The 26,319-nt window shown below is 39.5% G+C and overlaps 1 protein-coding gene across 1 annotated transcript in view; it reads left to right on the forward strand.

Moving 5' to 3' along the window:
- PLCB1 (phospholipase C beta 1) overlaps positions 1–26,319 on the forward strand; it is a 625,151-nt gene that overhangs the window by 576,578 nt on the left and 22,254 nt on the right. The window contains exons 24-27 of the mRNA XM_079944642.1: positions 9,252–9,384; positions 12,198–12,251; positions 15,517–15,736; positions 19,955–20,135. Of these exons, the coding sequence (XP_079800768.1) occupies positions 9,252–9,384; positions 12,198–12,251; positions 15,517–15,736; positions 19,955–20,135 (588 nt within the window). The remainder of the gene's footprint in view (positions 1–9,251; positions 9,385–12,197; positions 12,252–15,516; positions 15,737–19,954; positions 20,136–26,319) is intronic.

The raw sequence follows: 26,319 nt of genomic DNA on the forward strand, positions 1-26,319 counted from the left end.
TCCAAATGCAATATTTGAACATGACTTGTTTTTAGCACGTCAAGGAGTGCAGAAACATTTTACTGAGTGCTTACAATGTACCTGGCACCATTCTGAGCCTTTTAATGTTTATTAACACATTAAGTCCTAAAACATCCGTATTTCTTAACGACTATTTTTATTGCTGTTTAACAGATGAAGAAACTGAGGCACTGAGAGATTCTGTTCCTTGTCCAGTGCCACACAACTACCAAGGAGCAGAGTTGGGATTGAAATCCAAGCAATCTAGCTCCAGAACTCATGTTCCACACCAACACTTCTAGAAGTTTAATGTGCAGACCAAGGCATCATAATAACATGCTGATCCCATCTAATAACATAGGTCTGGACTAGGGCCTGAGGCTCAACATCTCTGACCAGCCCCAGGCGATGGGATAACACTTCCATGGTCCACACCTTGAGTAGCAAGGGTCTACACTACACCACATCTCACTACCTCAATAACAAAACTGTAATTTTCTACTAAACTTTAATAAGGACTAGCCCTTTTGCATCTTTCTGTCCTCTGTAGCAGGTCACCTGGATGACTGACCACAGAATATAAGACCTTTACTTTAAATAATAATCCTTTGAATTGAATTTTCTGTTGAATCAAATGTCAAGATTTCTCCCTTTAAATCACTGGATATTATTAGAACTTGTTCTTCAGTAAGTTAGGTTTATATATGTGGGATCTATTCGGCTAGTTTGTACACTGCCTGCTGGCCCTCTATCACCTGTGTGTGCATGATACAAGTGAAGGTGTGTGAGTGGTCTTCACATTCTTTTGATGTTGAAAAGAGAAAGCTGTTTGGTAGTATTCAAATTTCATTTATTCCAAGAGGCCTACTTTATTTATTTATTTTATTATTATTTTATTTATTTATTTATTTTATTTTATTTTTTTGCGGTACGCGGGCCCCTTACTGTTGTGGCCTCTCCTGTTGTGGAGCACAGGTTCCGGACGCGCAGGCTCAGCGGCCATGGCTCATGGGCCTAGCCGCTCCGCGGCATGTGGGATCTTCCCGGACCAGGGCACGAACCTGTGTCCCCTACGTCGGAGAGCAGACTCTCAACCACTGCGCCACCAGGGAAGCCCAGGTCTACTTTTTTAAGTTGTCAGATTCACATGCTCTTATAAGTGAACTGAAATTTATCTAAAATAATTTATTTCCTAATTCTGTGTATGGCACTGTGGGCATCTTCAATGGGATTGATTATTTGAAAAGAAAAAGATCCTATGGTATGGTATGAACTTTACCAGTAGGATAATCCAACAGAAAAAAATCCAAGGTGGTGCTCTCAAAAAGTTAGAGTGTTTAAACTTAATAAGGCCTTGGGTGTCATTTAAATTTTCCAAGATGGGAGCTTGGCGCTTTACCCACTGTCCAAGAACTTGGCACTAAAATCAAAGATGAGGTTTAGTGGTCATTTTGGATTCTCTTCCTCCTCAAATAATGATTTAGCAAAATACCAACTTACATAAAAGAGAAACAAATATTAGAGGTAGTTGGGGAGGTGGGAGGGGTTGTACTTTAGCTTATAAAGAAGCTCTAAGTCCTAGGGGTGTAATGTACAGCATGGTGACTATAGTTAATAATACCGTGTGTATACTTGAAAGTTTCCAGGAGAGTAGGTCTTAAGAGATCTCATCACAAGGAAATGTTTGTAACTCTGTGTGGTGATGGATGTTAACTAGACTTATTGTGGTGATCATTTCATAATATATACAAGTATGGCGTCATTATGTTGTACATCTGAAACTAATATAATGTTATATGTCAATTATATCTCAAAAAAACCTCTGTACTTAGAAAAATACATACACTAAATAAATGTTTCTTGATAATGATGGTGATAGTCCCATAGTTTGACAAAAAATATTAAGAAATTTTCTCTTTTAATATTTTTAAATTATAGATCAAGGACCATTTCATTCTAATTTTTCACTTGCATGTGTATAAAAATATGCCACATATATCACAGAAGTAATGTTATGTTATTTTAAAGAAAATTTTTATGGAGTCACATGAATTTATTTTCTGCAAAGACTCGTAAGTGTAGTATTCCAGGTTTAAGTCAAATACATACGTGCTATGATCTAAAATAAAAATTTGAAAGAAAAGAAAAAAAAATACCAACTTACAGAAACAATAGTTTCTCACCATCCCTGAACTTTAAAGCATCCAATAAAGTAGGAAGAGAAAGTTTGCCTTTTAGGTAATGTCCTTTAGATAATGACCCTGTCCCTTTCATTTCTACACAGTTTTGGAGTTTACAAGGCACTTTGATTGGATACCCTGGGTAAAACTGGGCCTGAACTAGCCCAAACATATAGTCCCCATTTTTAGAAGAGGGAACAGTTGCTTATAATGATAGAGTGACTTGCTTAGTATCAGTGGCCAATAAATGGAGGAACCAGGGTCTTTTTAAATGAGATCTCAAGAGAAGACCGTATATTCACTTGAGTTAAAACTACTCAATGAACAGTTCAATTCCACTGCTTTTACAGACCTCCTCCATAACAATTTTTAAAATTTCAATGGATTCTAATGAGGGGCTTTGGGTTCATCTGCCTAAAACAGCGATGGATCCAGAATCCATGCCATGACCAATACCATAGGGATTATAAAAGCATGACTAAATGACAAAGTTTTTCACTCTGCTTTACAGCAAGGTTTCTCAAATTTTAATGTGCATACGGATCACTCAGGGATCTTGTTTCAATACAGATTCAGATTTAATCGGTCTGGAGCAGGGCACAAAATTCTGCATTTCTGACAAGATTCCAGGTGATGCTGGCGCTGCTGGGCTGGACGATATTTTGAGTAGCAAAGCTCTCAGATTTTAGTGTGTATCGGGATCACCTGGATGGCTCCTAAAAGCACAGATTGCTGGGCCCAACCCCAGAGTTTCTGGTTCAGTAGGTCTGAGGTAGACCAAGAATTGGCGTTTCTAAGTTTGTAGCGATGCTAATGATGCTGGTCCAGGGACCACACATTGAGAACCAATGCTTTGGAGCCCTGCATCTGTCTCTCCCAAGCACCTGGCTCTCCCCACATGGAATTGAATAGCCATTAATTCCATCCACTCTAAAATGTCAGTTCAATCTCAGGAACCTGGGAAGAGCTACAGGAGAAACTCTCCTTGGGGGATTGTCCAGAATCTGTTCTGTGAGTGATTGATGATAGTCTTTGACAAATGATTTGCTTAGTTAATATAAAAGATACATTTCCAAAAGATGAATGTGAAGGGTGTTTGGCCCATGTTTTCTTTAAAGGAGGAATCCTTGATTTCTGCCTAACTCAAAGAATTCATTTCTGCTGATTTCTTTGGAGACTGTATCAAAATATTTCCAACAAATTAAAGCTGGTAGGAATGGTGACACAGGCAACACAAAATAGTCAGCAGAGCTGTCACCCTTTAATCTCTTTCTAAATAAGCTGTTGCAATTATGAACTAAAGGCAGATTCTCTAGCCACAGACACAGAAAGAGCAGCATCTTCATATTTTTCACCCATTGATTCATTCATTCAAAAATATTTTTTAACATTAACGTTTAGATGGTTCTTTAGTTTCAGGATTTTGTCACTGATACTACATCTATTGATTATACATGAGGAGGAAACAAACTGTGGATGTCTTAATGCATTCATTTAATAAAAGTTTTTTTTAACACGCTGCATCAGTCACCATGCTGGGCAATATAGAGATATAATGATGAGAAAAATCAGATGCTCTCATAGTCCTTAAAGTCTGGAGAAAGACTGTAATAAAAATTTACACATATGTATGCAACTTGCAGCTGTCACTAAGGCTTCAACAAAGAGACACCATGTGAATGCTGATGATTTCTTTGTATGATGACACATATGATGACAAAAACTGAAGTCAACAGATGAATTTATTCAGCTCCTTAAAGCTGTCTTTTGCTTTAACTCACTTTGGTAAACTCTTAAAAATATCAGAGTTTTGTCATAATTTATTATAAAAATTTTCAAACATACACAGATGTTGAAAAAGAACACCCATATATCAATCACCTGGATTCCACAATTCCAATTTTGATGCACTTTCTTTATCACATATATATCCATCTATAAATCCCTCTATCCTTTCATTATTGCAACTGATTTTTGATGCATTTCAAAGTAGGCTGCAAATATTAGCATACTTCATCCCTCAATGCTTCAGAACACATACATCAGGATATAGTTTTTAGAAATGTTCTGGAATTTTTAGAAATGTGGGGTAGATGTATCATCTAATTTCATTCAGGTAATATAAATTTAAGGTACCAGTTGTACATGTGCTTAAGCAAGCTCTTTCTTAAGGGAAAGGCTAGTTTTGATGAAGCCACATCCACTGCCCACATTTGTCCTGAGTGGACTGGATTTCTGCATGATGAAATTATGAGTCTTGCCCTCAGTATTCTGGAAACACTGATGACCTTGCCCTTGCCCTCACCCATCTAGTATCCGAGTCAAGATGCTGTCATCCTAACCACTACCTGGAAGGGACTGTACTTTTTAGATGACTCAGGAAGGACCCCGACACCTCCAGTAGCTCAGTCAACACATTCTGGTGTTTGGAAGACCCTTAACTTACCATCTTAACCACCCCACTAAATTCCCCAAATTTGAGCTCTCTCTTGCTTCATCATCAGATCCAAATTTTCAGTGCCTGGGATAGAAATCTTTTCAACTAGCATACCAAATGGCATCTCCTCCTTCTCTAAAACTTGTAAAAATGGCCTTTCCAGTTATACTTTTACTGATCCACTTGTGTTATATTTTAAGGCACTTCTGTTTATTTTTGATATAGTAAGGTTATAAATATTATTTTTTATAAAATCTTGGCTTTAAAAAGTCCATTGTTTCATGTTTTGAAGGAAAAATAGTGTAATGCTTTCATTTGGCCACTTGAGGGCAGTGACCTACTTCTGCTGTAGTTGATTTTTCTCTACCCAGCTAAGCAAAACTTGGTGCAAGTGAAATATCAATTTCTGAACCTTCTTTCCTTGAAATTTGTTTAATTGGATCCCAAGAGTCACCATTAAATTGAGAAAACTGATATTTCTAGTTCTTTTGTTTCTATTGCAATTTCCAGTGCAATGCGAAAAAATTTCAGGCTTATTTCATTCAAGCACATAAAAAAGAATATTTGGACAAAGACTGGGGAGAAAGCAAGTCACAAGTGTTGACTCCCACTGATGCTTGTGAGTGGGGCAAAGAATTTGGTTTTTGCATTTCATCTCACATATCCACAGAGTGGGAATTATTCAACCTTTCAGTGATGATATCAAAAATTTAATGTTTAATACCTGAATGCCTTGTTAGTGCAACAGAGTAAGCTCTTTGAGAATGGTCTTTACATTTATACATCTCTGTATCTCCGCAGTAACGTAAGTTACTATTGTGGTTCCTTAAGTTGCTATTATGATAGAATACAGGGTGAACTAGTGCAGTAGAAAAGTTCAAACTTTAGACTATGACATATATTCAAACACCAGTCGCACCCTTAACGGTGTGCCTTCTAGCAAGTCTTTAGTAAAGACTTTAATAACGCCTCTGACTTCTTTGCTGTATAATGGAGTTGAGCGGCTGCCTTCGCTGTCTGGCTGCGACGAAGCTGGCGTGTGTAACGGTGTCTGGCACGCGGTGATCTACAGCTGCTACTATGGTCAATCTCCAATAGGGAACAGCCAATTCAAATCTGTATATACTGCCCTTTGTTAGCAACATATTTTAAGCATCAGTCCGATATATTTGCCACTATAGATTCTCACTAAATTAATAAAATGTTTCCAGAAAATCCTAAGAGGTCCCTGACAAGGGTCAGTCTACACAAGGAGCCCCAAATTCCTTAGCCCAGCATTCAGGGTCCTCCTTGCCCGCTCTTTTCTCTCCACTTTTGCTGGGTCCCTGGGGCGAGGAGGTGGGGGGCGGGGCGGGGCTGCAGAACAGTTGGCCTCGCCCACTGCGTTTCCAGCGGTGGCTCTGGGTACATTGCTGACTGACACAATCCCGAAAATCCAGGCAAACTCTCTCCTCTGAGCAGAGGGTACAGATGGGCAGCTTCTGGACCACTTGCGCTCTGAAGATGTGCTTTGTTTGGCATCTCAGTGGTTTTAAATTGGGAAATATTGCACCAAAAAGTCAGTTTCCCAGCTTTCCTCGCAGCCTAGGCAATAATTGGCTGGAATTCAGTCGCCCCTCCCAGGAGCTCCCACTCCAGGTCTGGGCACAGCCTCGCTTTGCCCTATTGCGTGAAATCTAGTCCATTTCACTCATTTCCATCATTTCTATTGACTGCCTGTTACTGTACAGTGCCAAGGGTGCCCCTGCACCCCCCAGGGTTATGTGGTGCCGTCCACCCTGCCTGGAGGCATCCCCAGGACCCCTGGACCAAGATTTCTCCAAAGCTTACCTCAAATCCAGCACCAAACTTTAGTGATCTCTTGATCCTCAGTCGTATCTCCGAAGTGTTTGCCAGTGCGTTTCCTCAACATTTATCTATTTTTTAAAAAATGTATTTGAATTCATACATTATATCAGTTTCTGCAATGTAAAGGGCTTTGTCTTACGTACCCTTGATAAGCAGAGCTTCTATTTCCTGCATCTTGATTCAAGTTAATGACTGAACTTGATTTCCCAAGGGCACACAGCCCCATGGAATGCCTGCAAACCTGGTACAGACAAAATAAGCTTGCTGGGTTCATTTTGAATACACCTCCAGCCTGAGACCCCCAGGGCACTACACCTAGTTGCCAAAAAGAAGTCACACAGTATTGCCTTCATGGAAGCTGGCTTTCCATCACCTCCATGCTTTCCTCCATCAAAATTTTCTTCTTCCCTATCCTCTTCCAGAGGGCTAATTTCAGCCAGCTATCACACCGGGAAGAATCTGATTCATCCCCACCTGTTTCCAGAAACCTGCCTGGATATAAAAAATGGGCAAGATCAGCCGCCCACGGAACAGGAGCACCTTCTGTTCTTGTTTTCCCGGCAGCTGAGTTTGGTGACCATGGGCGCCCCCTATGGCTGGGAGGCTGGGAAGTTTTACCCCCACTGTACTCAAGCCAGAGGACCAAGGCCAATGGGTAACTTTGCTGATGACCTAGTGCTCTGTCCAGCACTCCCTTTACTTCAGTCTCTCCTGTGCAATGTAAATGCATTTCCTTTATGAATTGTGTGGTCAAACATCTATGATAGTTCAGTCTTCTCAAGTACCTCCTGCAAACCCAAATGCCTACAGGACTGAGGCAGGTAAAGTCTAAATGAGTCACAGGGGAGTGTCCTTAAAGAGGCAGAAACCCCTCCGTTCTCATCCAGAGCGGGAAAGCAGGCCCAGTGTTGCCCAATCTGATTTTTCAACTGAAGCAAGAGATCCATTTTATTAATGTAAAATCTCCTCATTTTTAAAACCTGGCAGCATTGGGTGAACATTTCGATGCACTCCATTTGGACCCTAGAACATTTCAATGCACTCCATTTGGACCCTAAGCCTCCAGTTTGCAATCTCTTGCTGAACAAAAAATATGAAATCCCTCCCCTTGGCATAATGATTCTAGGGAGACTTTTCCTGATGGATGTAACTGAACAACACAAACATACCAGAACTTCCCCATTCAAAGTAGCCATTTTTCAGAAGACAGAGTTCTGCATCCTGAGTTCTACAGGCTGCCAAGGTCACTGGCCTAGGTTCCTTAGCCCCCACTCTGCCCCCTGCCCCACCACTGACCCCAGGCTCATCCCTTACATCTCAATACCATCAGCTCTGAGCAGAGCAGGCTGTGGTAGGTAAACAGGGATTGTTTGTTGAATTAAAATAAGTTCTGCCATCACCAAAAGCAGTGTTGGAACTTGTGTTTTAAAGATGCTTTGGGGGGACAGATTAAAAGCCACTTGTGACAATGTGTCATTATTTTCATTCTCATCTTACATTTTCTAAAAATGTTATCATAAGGCAATCTGCTGTCTGTAATTACATAACAAAATGTCACAACATTGAGCTCCAAATGACTCTTGGCCATTTCCTAATATATTTTCTTAATGTACAACTAAGTAGAGCATCAGGATAGCCTCACTGTCAGTAAAATCTGCCTTGGACTCAGAAGGCAATTCTGAGACAAGAGTTGCAGAACCCTGAAAAGCATCGCTAAAATGGTATATAATCACTGAGGCAATTATTTTATAAAGATCGACATTTACTCATCAAACATTAAATGTTTGCTCTGCACAGGGCATAGCAGACTAGCTGCTGGAGGGAATGGAGTAGAGATTTCATAAGTTTTAATGTATCTGTTATTATTATTTATTGGTAGTATTATACAAGCTTAAATGTTTTATCTATTTATTTAACATGCACAAATTTACTCTGTGCCAGGAATTATTCTAAGCACTTTATGAATAGTAACTTATTTGATCCTCTAAACAACCTTACACTATAGATAATATTATGATCCCCAGTACATATGTATCCCCATCTATAAAGATGAGGAAAGTGAGGGACAGACAGTTAAGTGACTTGCCCAATATCACAATACTAATAAGTGGCAGGGCCAGAAATTGAACCCAGGTAAGTCTGGCTCCAAAATCGATGTTTATAACCAGTGTATCAATTAGCTACTGCTGCATAACAAACAATCCCCCAACTTAGTGGCTTACAACATCAACTACTTATTATTGTTCATGAGTCATTTGGTCAGCTGAGCAGTTCTGTTGATCTGGACCAGGTTCAGCTAATCTTAGGTGGATTCACTTAAGTGTATGTTGTCAGCTCAAGGCTGGCTGGTCCAGGACATCCTTGTCTACATGACTCAGCTCTCCTCCATGTGGGCTCTCATCCTCCATGGCTATAGCAGGGGTCTGAGAAAGAGAAGAAACATTTGCAAATGGCTTTTCAATCCACTGCTTATATCTAGTTTGCTACTCTCTCATTTTACCAAAGCAAATCACATGCTCAGGTCCAGAGTCAGTGCTGGAGAACACGTCCAAGAGCAGTGGGCATAGAAAAGCATAAATATTGGGTCCTTTAATAGAATTAACTGGCCAGAATCATGGTTCAACACCATGCTGTTTTTTTACCCTGCTTTCTGCACAGTTTCAGATGTGATATTTCAGAGTCCAAATGAGTTGTGAAAATGCTATCAAACGTAGCTTTTTGGGTTTAGGAAGATCACAAAAGAACCATAAGAAGTGTGAAAAATTAAAGGATGTTTATGATTTTAGGCTGATCCTGGGGAAACACAGTCAGAAGCTCCAAGTGAAGCCAGGACAACTCCAGCAGAAAACGGGATGAATCACACTACATCCCTGACACCCAAACCACCCTCCCAGGCTCTCCACAGCCAACCAGCTCCAGGTAAACACTCTGATGAGAGAGCTGTGCTACATGACTAGTAGCCTCTAGTTTATATGTACCACTGAAGGAGGTAGCATGATTGACTTAGCGAAAACATCACATGGGCAAAAATGCATGGACTTAGGAGATGCTCCAGAAACATGTGATGAGGGAATGAATGAGGGAAGGAAGGAAGGAATGAAGGAAGGCCAAGAGACTCATAAGTGCTCATCTGGCTCTGCTGACAATTTACGAAGCCACAACAAAATATCACCCAGATTTCCCATGTCTTTATTTAGTGATGGATTACGGTCCATCTGCTGGCAGGGTGTGTGAAGGGTTCTTCAAGCACCTTATATGCAGCTATGCTTTAGAAGCACATTCTTAGTTCTACCTCACTAAGTTACGTTTCTGCCAAGAATTCCTTCGCATCTTTCTCCACTTCCTTTCACCAATTTTAAGTGCCTATCATGAGCACGCGGCTAAATGCTTCACGTGGATTATCTCGTGTAACTCTTAAACCAGGCTTCTGAGGGTTGATTCTACCACTGCCCCCATGGTGCAGATGAACAAATTGCAGTTTTGAAATGACAAGGTACTTCTTGAAGGCCATGTCGCTATTGAAGAGTGAAGACAAGACTGACACCAGTTCTCCACGATCCTAAAATTCTTCCCTTTAGCTTCTGTGCTCCTACTGAGACTACTTAAGAAAGGAGGTTGTTGAGATTAATAGTAATAAGGAGATAACCTGTGTATAAAAAGAAGTGATACTTTCAAATGAAGTTTTTATATACCAAATACAAACATTTAGTGTGTTTCTAGAATATGAATAATTAATTTAAATAGTGAATATAACCTTGTGCTTTTGAGAGTAAAAGAGAATTTAGCATTTGATGTTTTTACCTGGGTGCTTTGGAATCATTTGACTTACAGAATAATTTTTAAAATAGCACAGAATACATTGCAAAACTGGACCCCTCTTCTCTGGCATTAACATCTGTCAGAGTCACACCAGGAAATTAACAATGGCACAATACCCTGAACTAAACCACAGACGTTGTTTGAACTTCACCTGCTTTCCACTAATGCCTTTGATTGTCCCAGGTTCCAGCTCAGGATCCCACATTGTAGTAATTGTCATGTCTCCTTAGCCTCCTTGAATCTGTGACAGTCCCTCAGTCTGTCCTGTCTTTCATGCCCTTGACACTTCTGAAAAGTCTGTTATTTTGTAGATTATCCTTCAATTTGGGTTGGCCTGATGTTTTCTCATGATTAAACTAAAATTACACATTTTTGGCGAGAACATCACAGAAGCAATGCTGTTCTGAGAGCATTATGTCGGGGGTATCTGATGTTGCTGTATCTCATCATCAGGGATGTTGGATCACTTGGTTAAGGTGCCATCTACCAGGTTTCTCCACTGAAAGTTACAATTTTCCCCTTTATAGTTAATTGATATCTTAGTGGAGACACTTTGAGACTATGCAACTATCCTGTCTCTCCTTAAACGTTTGCCCGGTGATTTTGGCACCCTCTAATGGATCATGCCTGCAACATTATTCCTGCCTGCTGGTCAGCCTTTGATTTTTTTTTTTAACATCTTTATTGGAGTATAATTGCTTTACAATGGTATGTTAGTTTCTGCTTCACAACAAAATGAATCAGTTATATATATACATATGTTCCCATATCTCTTCCCTCTTGTGTCTCCCTCCCTCCCACCCTCCCTATCCCACCCCTCCAGGTGATCACAAAGCACCGAGCTGATCTCCCTGTGCTATGCGGCTGCTTCCCACTAGCTATCTACCTTACGTTTGGTAGTGTATATACGTCCATGCCTCTCTCTCGCTTTGTCACAGCTTACCCTTCCCCCTCCCCATATCCTCAAGTCCATTCTCTAGTAGGTCTGTGTCTTTATTCCTGTCTTACCCCTAGGTTCTTCATGACATTTTTTTTTTCTTAAATTCCATATATATGTGTTAGCATATGGTATTTGTCTCTCTCTTTCTGACTTACTTCACTCTGTATGACAGACTCTAGGTCTATCCACCTCATTACAAGTAGCTCAATTTCGTTTCTTTTATGGCTGAGTAATATTCCATTGTATATATGTGCCACATCTTCTTTATCCATTCATCCGATGATGGACACTTAGGTTGTTTCCATCTCCGGGCTATTGTAACTAGAGCTGCAATGAACATTTTGGTACATGACTCTTTTTGAATTATGGTTTTCTCAGGGTATATGCCCAGTAGTGGGATTGCTGGGTCATATGGTAGCTCTATTTGGAGTTTTTAAAGGAACCTCCATACTGTTCTCCACAGTGGCTGTATCAATTTACATTCCCACCAACAGTGCAAGAGGGTTCCCTTTTCTCCACACCCTCTCCAGCATTTATTGTTTCTAGATTCTTTGATGATGGCCATTCTGACTGGTGTGAGATGATATCTCATTGTACTTTTGATTTGCATTTCTCTAATGATTAGTGATGTTGAGCATTCTTTCATGTGTTTGTTGGCAGTCTGTATATCTTTTAAAAGATCACTTGTCATTCCTGTTATGGCCAGAAGGTAGCAGTAGCCTAAACTGAATTTGTTGACAGAGTTTTGATTCAAAGTGGAGGAATGGCCTTTCTATGACTGGAGCATATAGATTCACATTTAATTATGTCTGCCCCAAAGTTAAAAAATGAAGACATTTCTTAGAATATTTTTAGGATAATTTTCTCCCGCAATTTATAATTTCTCCATAAAGAGACTTAGAGTCAAGAGCCAAACATTGTTTTACAGGAAGAAAACAATTTTAAAAGTTAAAAGAGGCTATTTTTTTTTCAGGCTCTGTAAAGGCACCTGCCAAAACAGAAGATCTTATTCAGAGTGTTTTAACAGGTAAATACCACCTTTTTTCCCTATGGAATTAGGCAGCTGAATATTACACAGGGTAAGTATTTAGAGGAGAGGAGATTTCATCTTTAAAATATAACATCATTAATATTTCTCTTCTAAAACCATCTACAGATACATCCTACTTCAAGCCATGTTACACAATATAATCCCAGAGGAGTAACCATACTTGGCAAATAGGACCCTACTGGTATAAAAAAATAACATAATTTCACAAGATGTATTTTGGAATCAAGGAATAGTTTCATACTGGAAATGTGACCCAGTGAACAGGAATGCAATCTTCCCAAAGTGCCCACAATAAAGCATATTTTAGAAATGCAGAATGTGAACTGTTTGTGACCATGGAATACACAGAGTTTAAGAATGATGATACAGTTTGGGAATATTTTATATTTGGTTAATTTGTTAAGCTAGTGGGACTAAAATTGGTACCAGCTTTCTTTAATACAATTAGAAGTATGTAGCAGTGTATAACATGTTGGCCCAACATACAACAGAAATGTACACAAAAAACAGCACTGTGGACAAGAACCAGAAACTGCAAAGAACTTAAATATCCATAAACAGTAGAGTGGATAAATTATGGTATAGTCACAGAATAAAATAGGATACAGCTGTAGAAATAAACTACAGTTACACACAACTGCATGGATAAAATTCACAGCATAATGTTGAAGAAAAGAGGACAGACACCAAAGAGCACATTCTTTATGATGCCAGCTACACAAAGTTCAAAAACAGGCAAAAGTAATTTGTGTTCTTAGAAACATGGATTTGGATTGTACTTAGGGGGTGGGAGGGAAGGCTGGAACCGAAAAGAGGGTGTCTGGGGTGCTGATAATATTCTGATTTTGATCTAAGTGGTGGCTACAGAAACCTCTTCACTTTGTGAAAATTGAGAGGGATGTTTATGATTTCACCAATATAATACATAAAATATGCATCAAAAACTTATTTTAGGAATGTATGAAAAGAAAACATGTGTTTAAAGATTTAATCCCATGGGAAACAATACAATGTTCACACATAAAACAAGAGACAGAAGTGTAAATAAGAGCATGATTCCAACATTATTTAAAAATACACAAATGCATAGATGAAAGGTGGGTGTCTATATCAATATATCAGCAGTGATTATCTCTGGTTGGTTTATGCGTGGTATTTGTTTCCTTATATAAATGGACATTACCTTTATGCTTAAGGACGTATTCAAACAATAGCCTTTCATCCACAGACTTTTTAAAAAATGATACTTTCCGTGGAATTATTTTTAGTCATAGGTTGGAACATCTTGAACCCTGTTGCTAAACTTGCCACAGCTGATGTGCTGCACACCATTTTTAAAGAAGTGAGGTTGAATCTGTCACCAAAACTGCAGCAACTCCTTAGGATTATAAATTTTAATATAATCAGTCATTATGCAACCATAATGAGTCCATCTGAGCCTGAGGGAAACCATTAAATAAATGTACCTGATTCTCTCCCTGGCCTCTTTCTCAAAAGGAATCGAATGTCAGGAGAATAGATACATTATTAAAAAGGGAACCATATTTCAATTGCTTAAAGACCTTATCATTTAAGAACATAAATTGTTATTCTGATTTCAACATTTATCCACTAGATATATCATTTGCTATCCAGGTCTGTTGTTATTCATGGCATATATTATTTCTGAGTCTCTTGACAGTTCTAAATATTTATGATAACTTATTTTTGTTCCCAGAAGTGGAAAGTTCACATCAAAGGATGAAAACATGTGAACTATGACTTAATCTAGGTCTAAATAAATGATAATTAATTGAATTTAAGGCACCATCCTTTTTAAGGTACCTCACTACTCATGGATGGCCAAGAAAGAAAAGCACCAACAAATTGTGGCACTCCATTGACTACGTGATGCATCTTAGTTTTAGAAATGTTAACATAGTTTTTAAATGCATATTTTTACAATTGATTAAACAAGTCAGTAAAACACAGACTGTTTTAAAATCAAGCTCTGTCACATTAAATGTTTTCTTGGCATTAAATAAAACACTATGTAGTGATATAAACTACCACCAACCCTTATGGTGCCTTTGGGTAAATCACAGCAAGGACCTTCCCTCACCTTACTGATCTATACTGGAGCAATGTTGTGATAAATATACAAACCTACAATATCTATACTGTGAATAGTGCCCCTTAGAAATGGTGCTGTAGAACCTGTACAATCATTTGTTAAGCCTCTAACAGGCACACTGCCAGAAACTATATTAAAAACTTTGCATTAATTCTTTTATTTCATCATCACCATAACGACCCTAAAAAGTAGAAATTGTGTGATCTTTAAAGTGGACCCTGTTAGTGCCCACCAAAATCCCCTTTACCATCTGTGGCACCCAGCTCCCAGCTGTAGTAAACGTTGGCTACTAACAGCTCATAGCTTCCTCTGCTTTTGAAAATTGCCCTCATGGAAGGCACACTGATCATGAAGAGGGATTTCTTATCTGATAAATGTCTTGCTACTCTGTTGGTCATGGAGCATATCTCATTACATCCATTTGAGCTATTTATTACACAGCTATGTCTCTGACAATGCCCTGATACATTTGATGCTCTAGGCATCAAAAATTTATATAAAAGCAGGTGCAGTGCCATTTGCAAACATATTAACAAACCACAGGGTTAGCTGAAGATTGTGTGGGAGATATTTTATAAAAAAAAAAAAGAGAGAAAGAAAGAAAATTGCCCTCAGCCAAAAGGAAGCCCCCTCTCCAGGAGCTTATGCCTCCCCACAACTGACATTCCCAGACACGCAAAAAGCTGGCTTTCTTGCCTCAAGGTGAGACTAACTCTGTAGTACAGTTCACGCTCCAGAGCTCCCCGTGGGATCAGGCAGAAGCCGGACTCCAGCCGAGACCACATCCTTGTTTAGCTACTTCTTCTTCTGTATCTTCTGCCCTCACTCCCCTCCTACTGAGAGCCCCCCTTGGTAAATCACATGTACCTGAATCCCTCTCTTGGGCTCTGTTTCTAGGGAACCCAAACTTTTTTTAAAATTATGAGTAAAGAAATTGGGTCTTTGAGAAATTTGGTAACATAGTCACAAAGTTAGCAAGCCATAAAGCCAGCCTGGAACACACGTTTGACTTCCAAGCTCGGCTCTCAAGGTCCAGTGGGCTGGGGTCAGAAAAATACTGCTCAACAGCAACTGCACTGTCCTCTCAGCCCTTCCAGGCCTCTCAGCTCTCATACCCATTTGTTGCAGAAGTAGAAGCGCAGACAATTGAAGAGCTGAAGCAACAGAAGTCATTTGTGAAACTTCAAAAGAAGCACTACAAAGAAATGAAAGACCTGGTTAAGAGACACCACAAGAAAACCACCGACCTTATCAAAGAACACACTACAAAATATAATGAAATCCAGAATGACTACTTGCGAAGGAGGGCAGCTTTGGAAAAGACAGCCAAAAAGGATAGTAAGAAAAAGTAAGTTGAAGGGGTATTTTTTGTTTGTTTTATAGTATAAAGGAGGAGAGTCATTTACATGGATTTTCAGTGTTTTTTTTTGAATGGACAAACTACAATTAATTTAAATGATTTTTTATTGATGAACATGTTGTTTTTGATTATTTGCTATTATAAGAAATGTATTAATAAATATGTATGTATAAATTTTTTCATATATTCCTATTTTCTTAAAATTTTAAAAGTGGGATCCCTAGATCAATTTCAAGACTTTTCTGTTTCAGTTTGTAACTATCAGCAAGATATGAAAGTGCAAACTGATGGAGAAAAAAGTGATGTCATTAGTATCTTAATTTTCATTTCCTTATTAAGTTGAATTTTTTGGCATATTTATTGTCAATTTATATTTATTCCTTTGAAAATTGTCATATCACAATTTTGGCTTGATAGTTCTTTTTTTCTTTTAATTGAGGTTTAGTTGATGAATTTTCAGTGTTTCGCACCACGTTTTGGATCTACACCACTGTAAGAAGGAAAGCCACCCAACTCCCTCCACTCCCTACAGCTTTTGTGTCCTCTCAGCTCACTTTTGCTTGTAGACTGAATTTCTTTATTTGACCAAATTCTGAGACTAGATATGCAGGAAGTCCTACCATTGAGTTCTAGCCTGTAGGCCCAGGACCAACTGGCTGACTTGCCATATTGCAGCTGCCAACCTGGGGGGTCGGACATTTTGCTGTGGACTAGAACCAAGCTGAAGAGGCAACTTGTCTTATTGAAAAGAGAACCTCTACTGCCCTTTGCTGTTCTATCTGAAACCCACAAAGCCCTGTAGAGATAATCCTTGTTTGGGGCCTAAGAGTCCCCACAGCCCCATGTACTCAGACCGTGCTGGGGAGAAGCGTTTCTCACACATTCATTCAACCAATATTTATTGAGCGCTTTCTGTGTGCCCTGGGGACACAGCAGTGAGTACGACCTACTCAGTTATCACCCCAAAGTGCCTAACATGGTAACGTGGGGAAACTATGTGAGCATAGAAGCTAAGAGTCAGGCAGGCTGTACCACATCCTTCCATCCTTCCCTTCACTTCCTTATTCAATAATCCGATCAGGTTAGAGAGAAAGGTAAGAGGCATTTTTCAGATTCATATGAATCTGAAACATATGATTCTTGTGACATATGATTTAACATGTGCTTAACTTAAAAGCACAATCAAAACCCAGTACCTGGGCTTTTAAAAGCAGCAAAAGCATCATTTTTTAGACCTTGAGCAGCCTTAGAAGCCATCTAGGTGAACTGTTATCACTTCTTCAAGGAGGAATCTGAAAACTAAAGGCTTAACATTTACCCACAGTTACAAAACAGTTCAGGCAAAGCTTGGCCTAAAACTTCTAAATTTTGATCTTAGTGATATGTATGTAGTCATTTGTTTATTCCTGTATTCATTTATTTATAAGTCATATCCTGAAAACTTCCAATAGAATGTTAAAGTAAATTCATAGACGATATGTAAAAAAGTCCTATAAAAATAGAAAAAAAAATGTACACACATACATACGCACACAGACTGTCTGCCAGTTACCAGATCTGCTGTCCAATACATGAGTTACTAACCACAAACAGTGACTCATTGGAATTGAAATGTGCTTCAAGTATAAAATAACACACTAGAATTCAGACTTTACTAAAAAAAAAAAAGAATCTCACATTTTTATATTGATGTTTATTGATTTTAATTACATGTTGAAATGATAATATTTTTGATAATCAAGCTATGTAAAATATATTATCAAAATTAATTTCACTCATTTATTTTTACTTTTTAAGATGGCTACTAAAAATTTCAAATCACATATGTGGAAAAATATCAAATATGTGACCCGTGTTGTATTTCGACTGGACAGAAGTAATCATTTAATGTAATTTCTGTCCTTGAACACTAAAACTAGCTCTTAGCTTCTGAGAAAAGGAAATATGGGTTAGATAATTCTCCTTATCTGATTAAAGGAAACTTGCATTTCCAAGAGGGACAAACATTTTCCTGGTATTAAATTACAAAAGAATTCATCTCTTGGATCATACACAGGCAACATTAGGTAACAGGGGATAATATCTTCAACCTTGTTTTTAGAGAAGATGCAGAAACATTCGTCCCTTGGTTATTTTTCTTTACTTTCCCTCAAAAAACAAACAAACAAAAATCCCTAAGCATCTTGTGTCAAAAAATACATCAGGAGAAACTTTTCTTCAAGAGGCAAAGACACTGAGGTCTGATTATGTCTGTCCATTTCCCATCCCCCCATGATACACATTAAAATCCTGAAAACTCCTCAGAGTAATAAATAGACATAATGTCCATTATATTCATTTTTTTTTTGCCAGTGAGATTTTTTTAATCTCACTGATTTTCTTCTTGTTTTGAAAGTATAATTATTTTTCACAAAATATATTAATATGTAATGGGCTTATATTTTCTAATGAATTAATAAATAATTTTTAGATCTATTTTTTATTGAGGTAACATTGGTTTATAACATTATATGTTTCATATGTACAACCTTATATTAGATCAGTTTCTTATTCAAATATCCGTAGTCTCAGCTGAGTTTTCACATAATGTGAAGGGTAGATCATTCAAAGATGGTTTCTGTCACACACTGTGTTGTTCTCAGAGCACAGACTTTGCTGTTGTCTAGATGTCTGTCCTTGGGTAAGCTGCACTGCTGCTCCCCCATACTGTGTCCTTAGGAAAATTGTCTCACTGAAACTCAGTTTCCTCAAATGTAAACAGGAGATTGTCACACCTGCTAGCTGGGTTGTTGTGAAAGCCAGAAGTAAAGCAGAAAGTCCCTGGCACCTGCTGAGTGGTCAAGAAATGTTGCCCTGTTCCGTCTGCTATAGTGATTGTGGCTCACTGAAGCAACACTTTATGTCTGGCTACACCAACTTCCTGCTGCAGCAGATTATAAATGTATCTCGTGTTCATGCCAAGACGGAGGTCACCCCTCCAATGCTCCTCTCCTCTGATGTTGATAAATAGACTTGTACTCATGCCAGGATGGAGGGCCACCTCAGTGCTGCCATGTGAGTTTGATGTTTAGAAACCTTTGAGGGAATTCTGCATCCCTTATTTGACAAAATAGGATCCTAACACTAGCTTCTACCAACTGCCTCTCCATGTGGCACCATTGTGTTGGCCTAATTCAAAGAGAAAGTAAGAGGAATTAGCACCAGCTGATTCAAGAAACCTCTTCTACTCGTTCCACTTGGCCACAAGTGAAAACATGGAGACAGAATCTGATGTGTTGGGTATCTTAGGTGGTTGCTTCTGCAGCAGTTTCCACATAAATGAAAAGAACAGACCTGCTCTTGGTACCCCGTTTCCAACACTGTCTCTCATTCTATTTGTCCTACAAGAAGTAAGAGCACAAAATTTGAAAGAATCACACTGTATGTTTTAACACAATAATGTTAGTGAGAATTGCTTTGTTTTATTTCAACATTAGTCCTAAACGTCAAAATAGCTATATAATTCTTTATGAATAACTCAAAGAAAGTCCCCCTGCACAGAGTGAGCACTCGATAAATATTTTAGAATGAACCCAATTCATCCTCCTTTCTCTTGGAACCAAAGTGCCATTTTGGGTGGAGATATCAATGAAGTTGGTTCAGCCCCCGAAGAAACTTATTTTAATAACAAATCTTGCTATTAAAAGATGTCAAGAAACAGAACATGTCAGCTGGGAGTGTTGCTGGCCCGTGACGTCTGCACATGCTCTCTGTTGTCAGTCTACATCACACAGATGCAAAATTCATCACCTCTTCAACGACCCCTACAGAATCATCAATGCAGCAGAGTGTACAGGAGAAATGTAGGTGGAAATTACATTATACATGCTACGTTAAAAAATAAAAGCCTTAAAAAGTCCTTATTAGACATTGTTTTTCCCAAGGGGGGATTGTCATTCTCTCCACCACCACTGCCAGGGCCCCCAGCCTCTTGGCTTTCCTTTTCTGCCACTACCTCTTTCTAGAGCAGCACAAATTTCATCTACTTTCTGTGTTTGGAGACCTTCTGCTGCTAAGCTTGTCCTTGGGGTATCAGCTTCTGTCTCAAGTGGTTTATCGAAATATTTATTTCCAAACAGAGTCTCTAGGAGGGACTCTGGTGAGCAGCCCTCCCTCCACCTTGCTCTGACCTACATGTTTTGTGAGTCAAGCTCTGTGTCTCTGCAGATCGGAACCCAGCAGCCCTGACCATGGTTCGTCAACAATTGAGCAAGATCTTGCTGCCCTGGATGCCGAAATGACCCAAAAGTTAATAGACTTGAAGGACAAACAACAGCAGCAGCTGCTTAATCTTCGACAAGAACAGTATTACAGCGAAAAATACCAGAAGCGAGAACATATTAAACTGGTAAGCCTGAGAAATGTGATTTCTCTTTCTATAGCTGGAAGCCTCTTTTCTATAGAAAAATTTTGATGCCCTTGGATAACATAACAGGAGACAGCAGCAGTTCTGGCTGGCACTTTCATTTCACTTCCTGACTGAATAATCTTATTTTGATGCCAGGTTGTAGAGGGAGATAAGAGGCATTTCTCAGATCCGTATTGTGACATGTGATTTAACACGTGCTTAACTTAAAAGCAGGATCAAACCCCAGTACTTCGGTTTTAAAAAGCAATAAAATCATCATTTCTTAGAAATGGAAATTGCATAGGCCAAATAGTATCCACCATACTGATATCTTACAAGCCCCACTATTCCAGAATCTTTACCAAGTTCCTCTCTGTTCTCCAGTGAAGCTATGTTTTATTATTTTTATTTTCACTAACATGTTTGGGCTATAGTAGTTTTTTGGGATTTTTGAAATCACACAAGATAATTACACACTTATCTTTAAGAAAACTAAGAACATGCTGCAAATAAATGTTCACTTTTTATGTAGTAGTGTAGCTTTGCAGTGATACAAAGAGAACTGTACAGTCCACTCTCCTACATTTAGAAAAGTCAGTATTTAAGTGGCCTGTATGGAAGGTTGTCTACCCAATTCCTGAGGCTCCCTATGAAAGGAAATGCCATCATCTCCATGAATGATCAGTTTTGTCCTCCAAAATGTTTTCTCAGGAAATGTGACAATCCCTTGTTTTTTTAATTGAAATATCATTGATTTACAATGTTGTGTTAATTTCTGCTGTACATAAAAGTGATTCAGTCATATATATATGTATATATATGTATATATATACATATATATATTCTTTTAAAAATTATTTTCAATTATGGTTTATCACAGGATATTGAATATAGTTCCCTGTGCTATACAGTAGGACCTCGTTGTTTAACCATTCTCTATATAATACTTTTCATCTGCTAGTCCCAAACTCCCAATCCGCCCCTTCCCCACCCACCGTTGTCAACCACAAGTCTGTTCTCTATGTCTGTGAGTTGGTTTTTGTTTCATAGATAGGTTCCTTTGTGTCATATTTTATTTATTTATTTATTTATTTTAAGTTTTATTTTTTAAAATATTTTAATTTATGTACTTACTTGGCTCTGCCGGGTCTTAGTTATGGCATGTGAACTCTTAGTTGCAGTATGTGGGATCTTGTTCCCTGACCAGGGATTGAACCCAGGCCCCCTGCATTGGGAGTGCCAAGTCTTAGCCACTGGACCACCAGGGAAGTCCCTGTGTCATATATTAGATTCCACATATAAGTGATATCATATGGTATTTATCTTTCTCTTTCTGACTTACTTCACTTAGTATGATAATCTCTAGGCCCATGCATTTTGCTGTAAATGGTGTGATTGTATTCTTTTTATGGCTGAGTAATATTCCATTGTATATATGTACCACATCTTCTTTATACATTCATCTGTCAGTGGACATTTAAGTTGCTTCCATGTCTTGGCTATTGTGAATAGCAATTAGCCATCGGCTATGAACATAGTGGTGCCTGTATTTTTTTGAATTATAGTTTTGTCCAGATACATGCCCAGGAATGGGATTGCTGGATCATATGGCAAGTCTACTTTTACTTTTCTGAGGAGCCTCCATACTGTTTCCCATAGTGGCTTCACCAACATATGTTGCATTGTTGTTGATGGCTTGACACAGAGTAGGGACATGATAAATGTTTGGTGACAGATAAATTAAATGAATCAAGCAATAAAGTAGCCTTGAAAACAAGCTTGTGCCAAAAACAAGTGAGTAAGCTTAACAGAAATTAAAGTAGTGTACCCAGGGGAAATGGGTTCTCAAAGCTGTTTACATGACCTGTTCATTTCATTGCTGAAGGCCTGTCCATGTAAGAGAATTCTGAGGCTGTTTCTGCTAATAGGTTGCAAACAGTGAATGGTTTAGTCATGACTATGTAATAGATGGATCAGGGTATTGCTGTCATTGTAGTACTGGTTCCCAATGATAGTATGCAAATGAGCAGGTCAAAATCACAAGAGGAGCTTATCAAAAATCAGATTCCACTTGGTCAGGTACTGTCGACTTGAGCATGCATCAGAATCACCTGGAGGACTGGTTAAAACACAGATTGTTGGGCCCTACACTGAATTTCCAACTCAGCAGGCCTTGTGTAGGGCTGGCGATGCTGATGCTTCTGGTCCCATGCCCACACTTTGAGACCCACTGCTCTATACCTAAATGTGAGGCTCAAGGACTTATTTTTAAAAGCTCCATATGCTTTTGATGGGCTGCCTTGTTTGTGAACTAATGAAGTAAGATCAAGCAGTGAAAGAACATGCGGGCAGAGGTCAGGTTTAGTGTAAACCGGGGATTGCCTTGACAGACCTGAGAAAATCCAAGTGAATTTTAATGGGAGATAATAGCTTTGGGAGCTACAACCACCGCCATCTTTCTTTCTCAGTACCCCATCCCTAGGACTCCAGAAAATAATAACAATAATAAAAATTAAAATAGCAGCTGTGTATTGAACACACCCAATGGGGCCATATGCTGTGCTAAACCATTTGCAGAAATTGTCTGATTTAATCCTCACAACACTGGCATTTGGTACTCTTTTCAGCCCATTTTGCAGATTAAAAACTTACAGGGAAATGTAGTGACTTTCCCAAGTTTCCACAACCAGAAAATGGAGTAGTTGGGATTTGAACTTGGTCCTCAGACTCTAGAGCCCCTACTTTATAACCACTGTTCAGATGCCTCCTAATTCAGATCTCACACCAATGTTCTCAGACGACCTCACATCTACTCACACAGAGCACAGAGCACACACAAGCCAACTCCTGCATTAGGATGGCTGAGATACCTGCCTCTCTCTTTTTAAAAGGCTTTATTTCACATTCCTTGCAATTCATGTATTTAAAGTGTACAGTTCAATGGTTTTTAGCTTATGTATATTCATAAATATGTACAGCCATCACCAATTTTAGAACATTTTCATCACCTCAGAAAGAAATCCTGATTCATTCATTCATCTAGTCAACGAATACTTAATAGACAGCCACTCAGCAAATACTTTTAAATAGTAGAGGATAAAAATTACAATCCTAGCCTTTATGGAGCTTACATTCTAGATGTGGGGGTGAGACCATAAACACAATAAGTTGGTAAAATATGTCAGTTGGTAATAAGGGTTTAGGAAAAAAAAAATCAATCCCAAGTGGAAAACTAGGGAGTGGGTGTGGGGGAAGGATGAGGAACGTGGTTTGAAATTTTACATAGAGTAACCAGAGAGGTACTCACTGAGAAGCCAGCATCTGAGTGTGGAGGAGAAGGATGGGCCCATGCAAACATATGGGGCAAGATTTTCCCAGGGAGAAGGATTAGCAAACGCAAAGACTCTGGGCTGGGAATGGGCCTGTGTGTTGGAACAGTAGGGTGACCGTGTTTGAGGAGGACTGTAGGGTCTTAGGTCAGAGAGATGGGACTTCTGGGGCTGGAGAAAGATCTCTCAGGTCTTGTAGGCCCCTTGTGGCCTCTGTGTTCCACTCAGCACAATGGGAGCCAGTGGAGGGTTCTGAGCAGAGGAGTGATGTGATCTGAAGTAACTTTCACAAGGACGGCTCTGGGGCTGAGCTGGGAGTACATGGTGAGGAATGGGGCCCCAGGAAAGTGCCATCCAGAAGCACAGTTCAGAGGAATAACAGCCTGAGGGTTAGAAGTCCTGGGGTTCTCCCGCAGATTACTGAAGTTGACTAACAGGGTCAATGTTACTTCAAAGATGAGGCAGTCCAGCCATCATCATCTGAAGCTTCCTCAGAGTGCCAACCTCTGGCAAGATCCATTCCCCAAGGAAAGAAACATGGCAATTCATAGGAGACATGGCAGAATAAGAGAGAAGACCAGTACTCACAGAACATTCCTGAAAAAAGAATTAAGAGTGTGAATTAACACAGAAGCCCAGACATCCCAGAAAGGCCTCCTGGGAAGAAGGAGACCTGAGCTTCAGAAATTAGATTCAGAAATCACAGGCAACAGCTACACAATCTCAGAGTTCTGGGAGGCATACGTGAGGGTGAGCACCACATCAAATCCCACCAGATGGGAGCATGAAAAGCTGCGCAACAGATTTTCCCCTGAAGGAGGAGGTTGGCGGGGAACTGGGGAAGACCAAGCTGAAGTTATAGTTGGGAAAATCCCATCTGAAGGGCCACTGGAGCAGGAGAGCTGTTGGAACTGCCACTCGAGGTGACAATCTCAGAACATGTGCCTCTGCCTCCTTTTCCCCAAGAAGGAATGAGTGTGTCCACGATGAAAGCTTGAAAGCGTTTTCAGAAAAACATACATATGCTATACATCCAAGCCAGCCTGGCCCGTTCAGGCCAAATATAAGCAACCTACTCAAAATGCTCCGCCCTTCGCCACTGTGATTGTGGATTTGGGTTTAGATAAAGTGCCAGTGCCCTTGAACATACCTGTATGGGCCTTTGTTAAGAAGGCTAAGACCCAAACACCTGGGATTTAGAACCACACAGAGTTTATTGTATGGCCATTTCAGGGCATCCACAACTTACACTACATGCCTTTAGCTAACATGTGGCAGAACTTTCTATAAACCCTATTTGTAATAACTACAAATTGTTCTGCCAGGAAGTCTTTTGGCTGAAAGGCACCTAGAAGTGTCAGTTCTATCTTTGGTTGTGGTTCTGAATTACCAACAAGCCTCTTAGGCTAAATTAGACAAGTGGAAGTGTAATTAAAAAGCAAGTAGGCCCCAGGTAAAATGGAGTATTTGGGTGATGCGGAGAATTAGGCAGAAGATATTTTATCTCCCAAAATTGCTTTGGGAATTAAATGCAAATGTGAGCCCGCAGTTCAAGGATTGAGAAAGAAACCATGGCATCAATAAACTCCCTGCCAAATGTGCATTACAACTTAATATCTGTCCAACCCTGTGATAGACACTGGAGGTAAAGATGAGGAAGGCGTGGTCAGCACATGCACAGGGAGCATGTACTACAGTCATTAATACCATGTGATAAATGAAACCATAGACAGCCATCAGCAAACTGCTATGGAGACACGGATGTGGGAACAATTTTCCTAACCATAGAAATTAATAAACACCAAGAGAATATTTTTGAGATAACTTTTCATGTTATCATAGGAGGTGTTAAATACACACCAAGCTTCATAGACTCTATAGCTCAAAGGACTCAAAGGACTTGTTCTACCTGTCTAAATAAGAACCATCATCTTTAAAACTCTACATCCAAGCAGCTCTGCAGCCCAGTTACTCAAAGTGTGGTCCCCAAATCACCTGAGAGCCAGCCTGTTAGACATGCAGAGTCTCGGGTCCCACCCCAGACCTGCTAAATCACAATTCGCATTTTGATAGGAGTCCCAGGTGATGTGTTGCACATTCACATTGAAGAATCAGGTTTTAGAGCCATTGATCCTTATCTCTGTTCAAAATGCATTTTAAAATAAGTGTAAATTTCCTCTTGGTTGAAATAGGAAATACATCGTGCTCTCCGCTCTTCATAGCTTGACCATCAGGCTGGATGGTTATCTCTTGGTGACAAAGGCACAGGTCCTATGGAAATCACTCCTGTGATTTCCTGCCTGTGTTCATTATAGAAGGAAACAGTTACTTTCAGTTAAGGGTGAGTGAAAATAAAGATGTAGTTCCCCAACCCCACTGAAGTTCTTGCACCCCCTGAAATCTCCTCATAGATATCTTGGGGGTCTGTGGAGCCCAGTGAAAGATGTCTGTTCCAGGAAAGAACTCTAATGGTTGGGGAATCTGCTCTAACTTACCTGTTTTTCATCAACTGCCATAGGTTGACCCTGGGTTTTGTCATACCATTAGGGTAAGGTCTTAATTTTAAATGTGAGTTTGGTAAGTGATAGAAATTCTTAGGGGGTCCCTCTGAGGGTTTGCAATCACTCTCAGAATCAGCCCCAACATCACGTTCAAGGCTAAACATCCACCGCCTAGGGAGAGGAGGTTTTGTGGTGACATCTATGGGGTCGCTTCTCAGTTGCTGCAGGGTTTGACCCGCCATTTTGTCTTCTCTCTTCTTTCTCCTTTTCAGTGGCGTCAAGAAAAGATTTCCTCATTCTGTCTCACAGCACCATACTCTTTATCCTCCGCAGAGGCTTGTTTTGTTTTGCTTT

The sequence above is a fragment of the Stenella coeruleoalba genome (genome assembly GCF_951394435.1).
Source record: "Stenella coeruleoalba genome assembly, chromosome: 15".
In the NCBI taxonomy this organism is placed as follows: domain Eukaryota; kingdom Metazoa; phylum Chordata; class Mammalia; order Artiodactyla; family Delphinidae; genus Stenella; species Stenella coeruleoalba.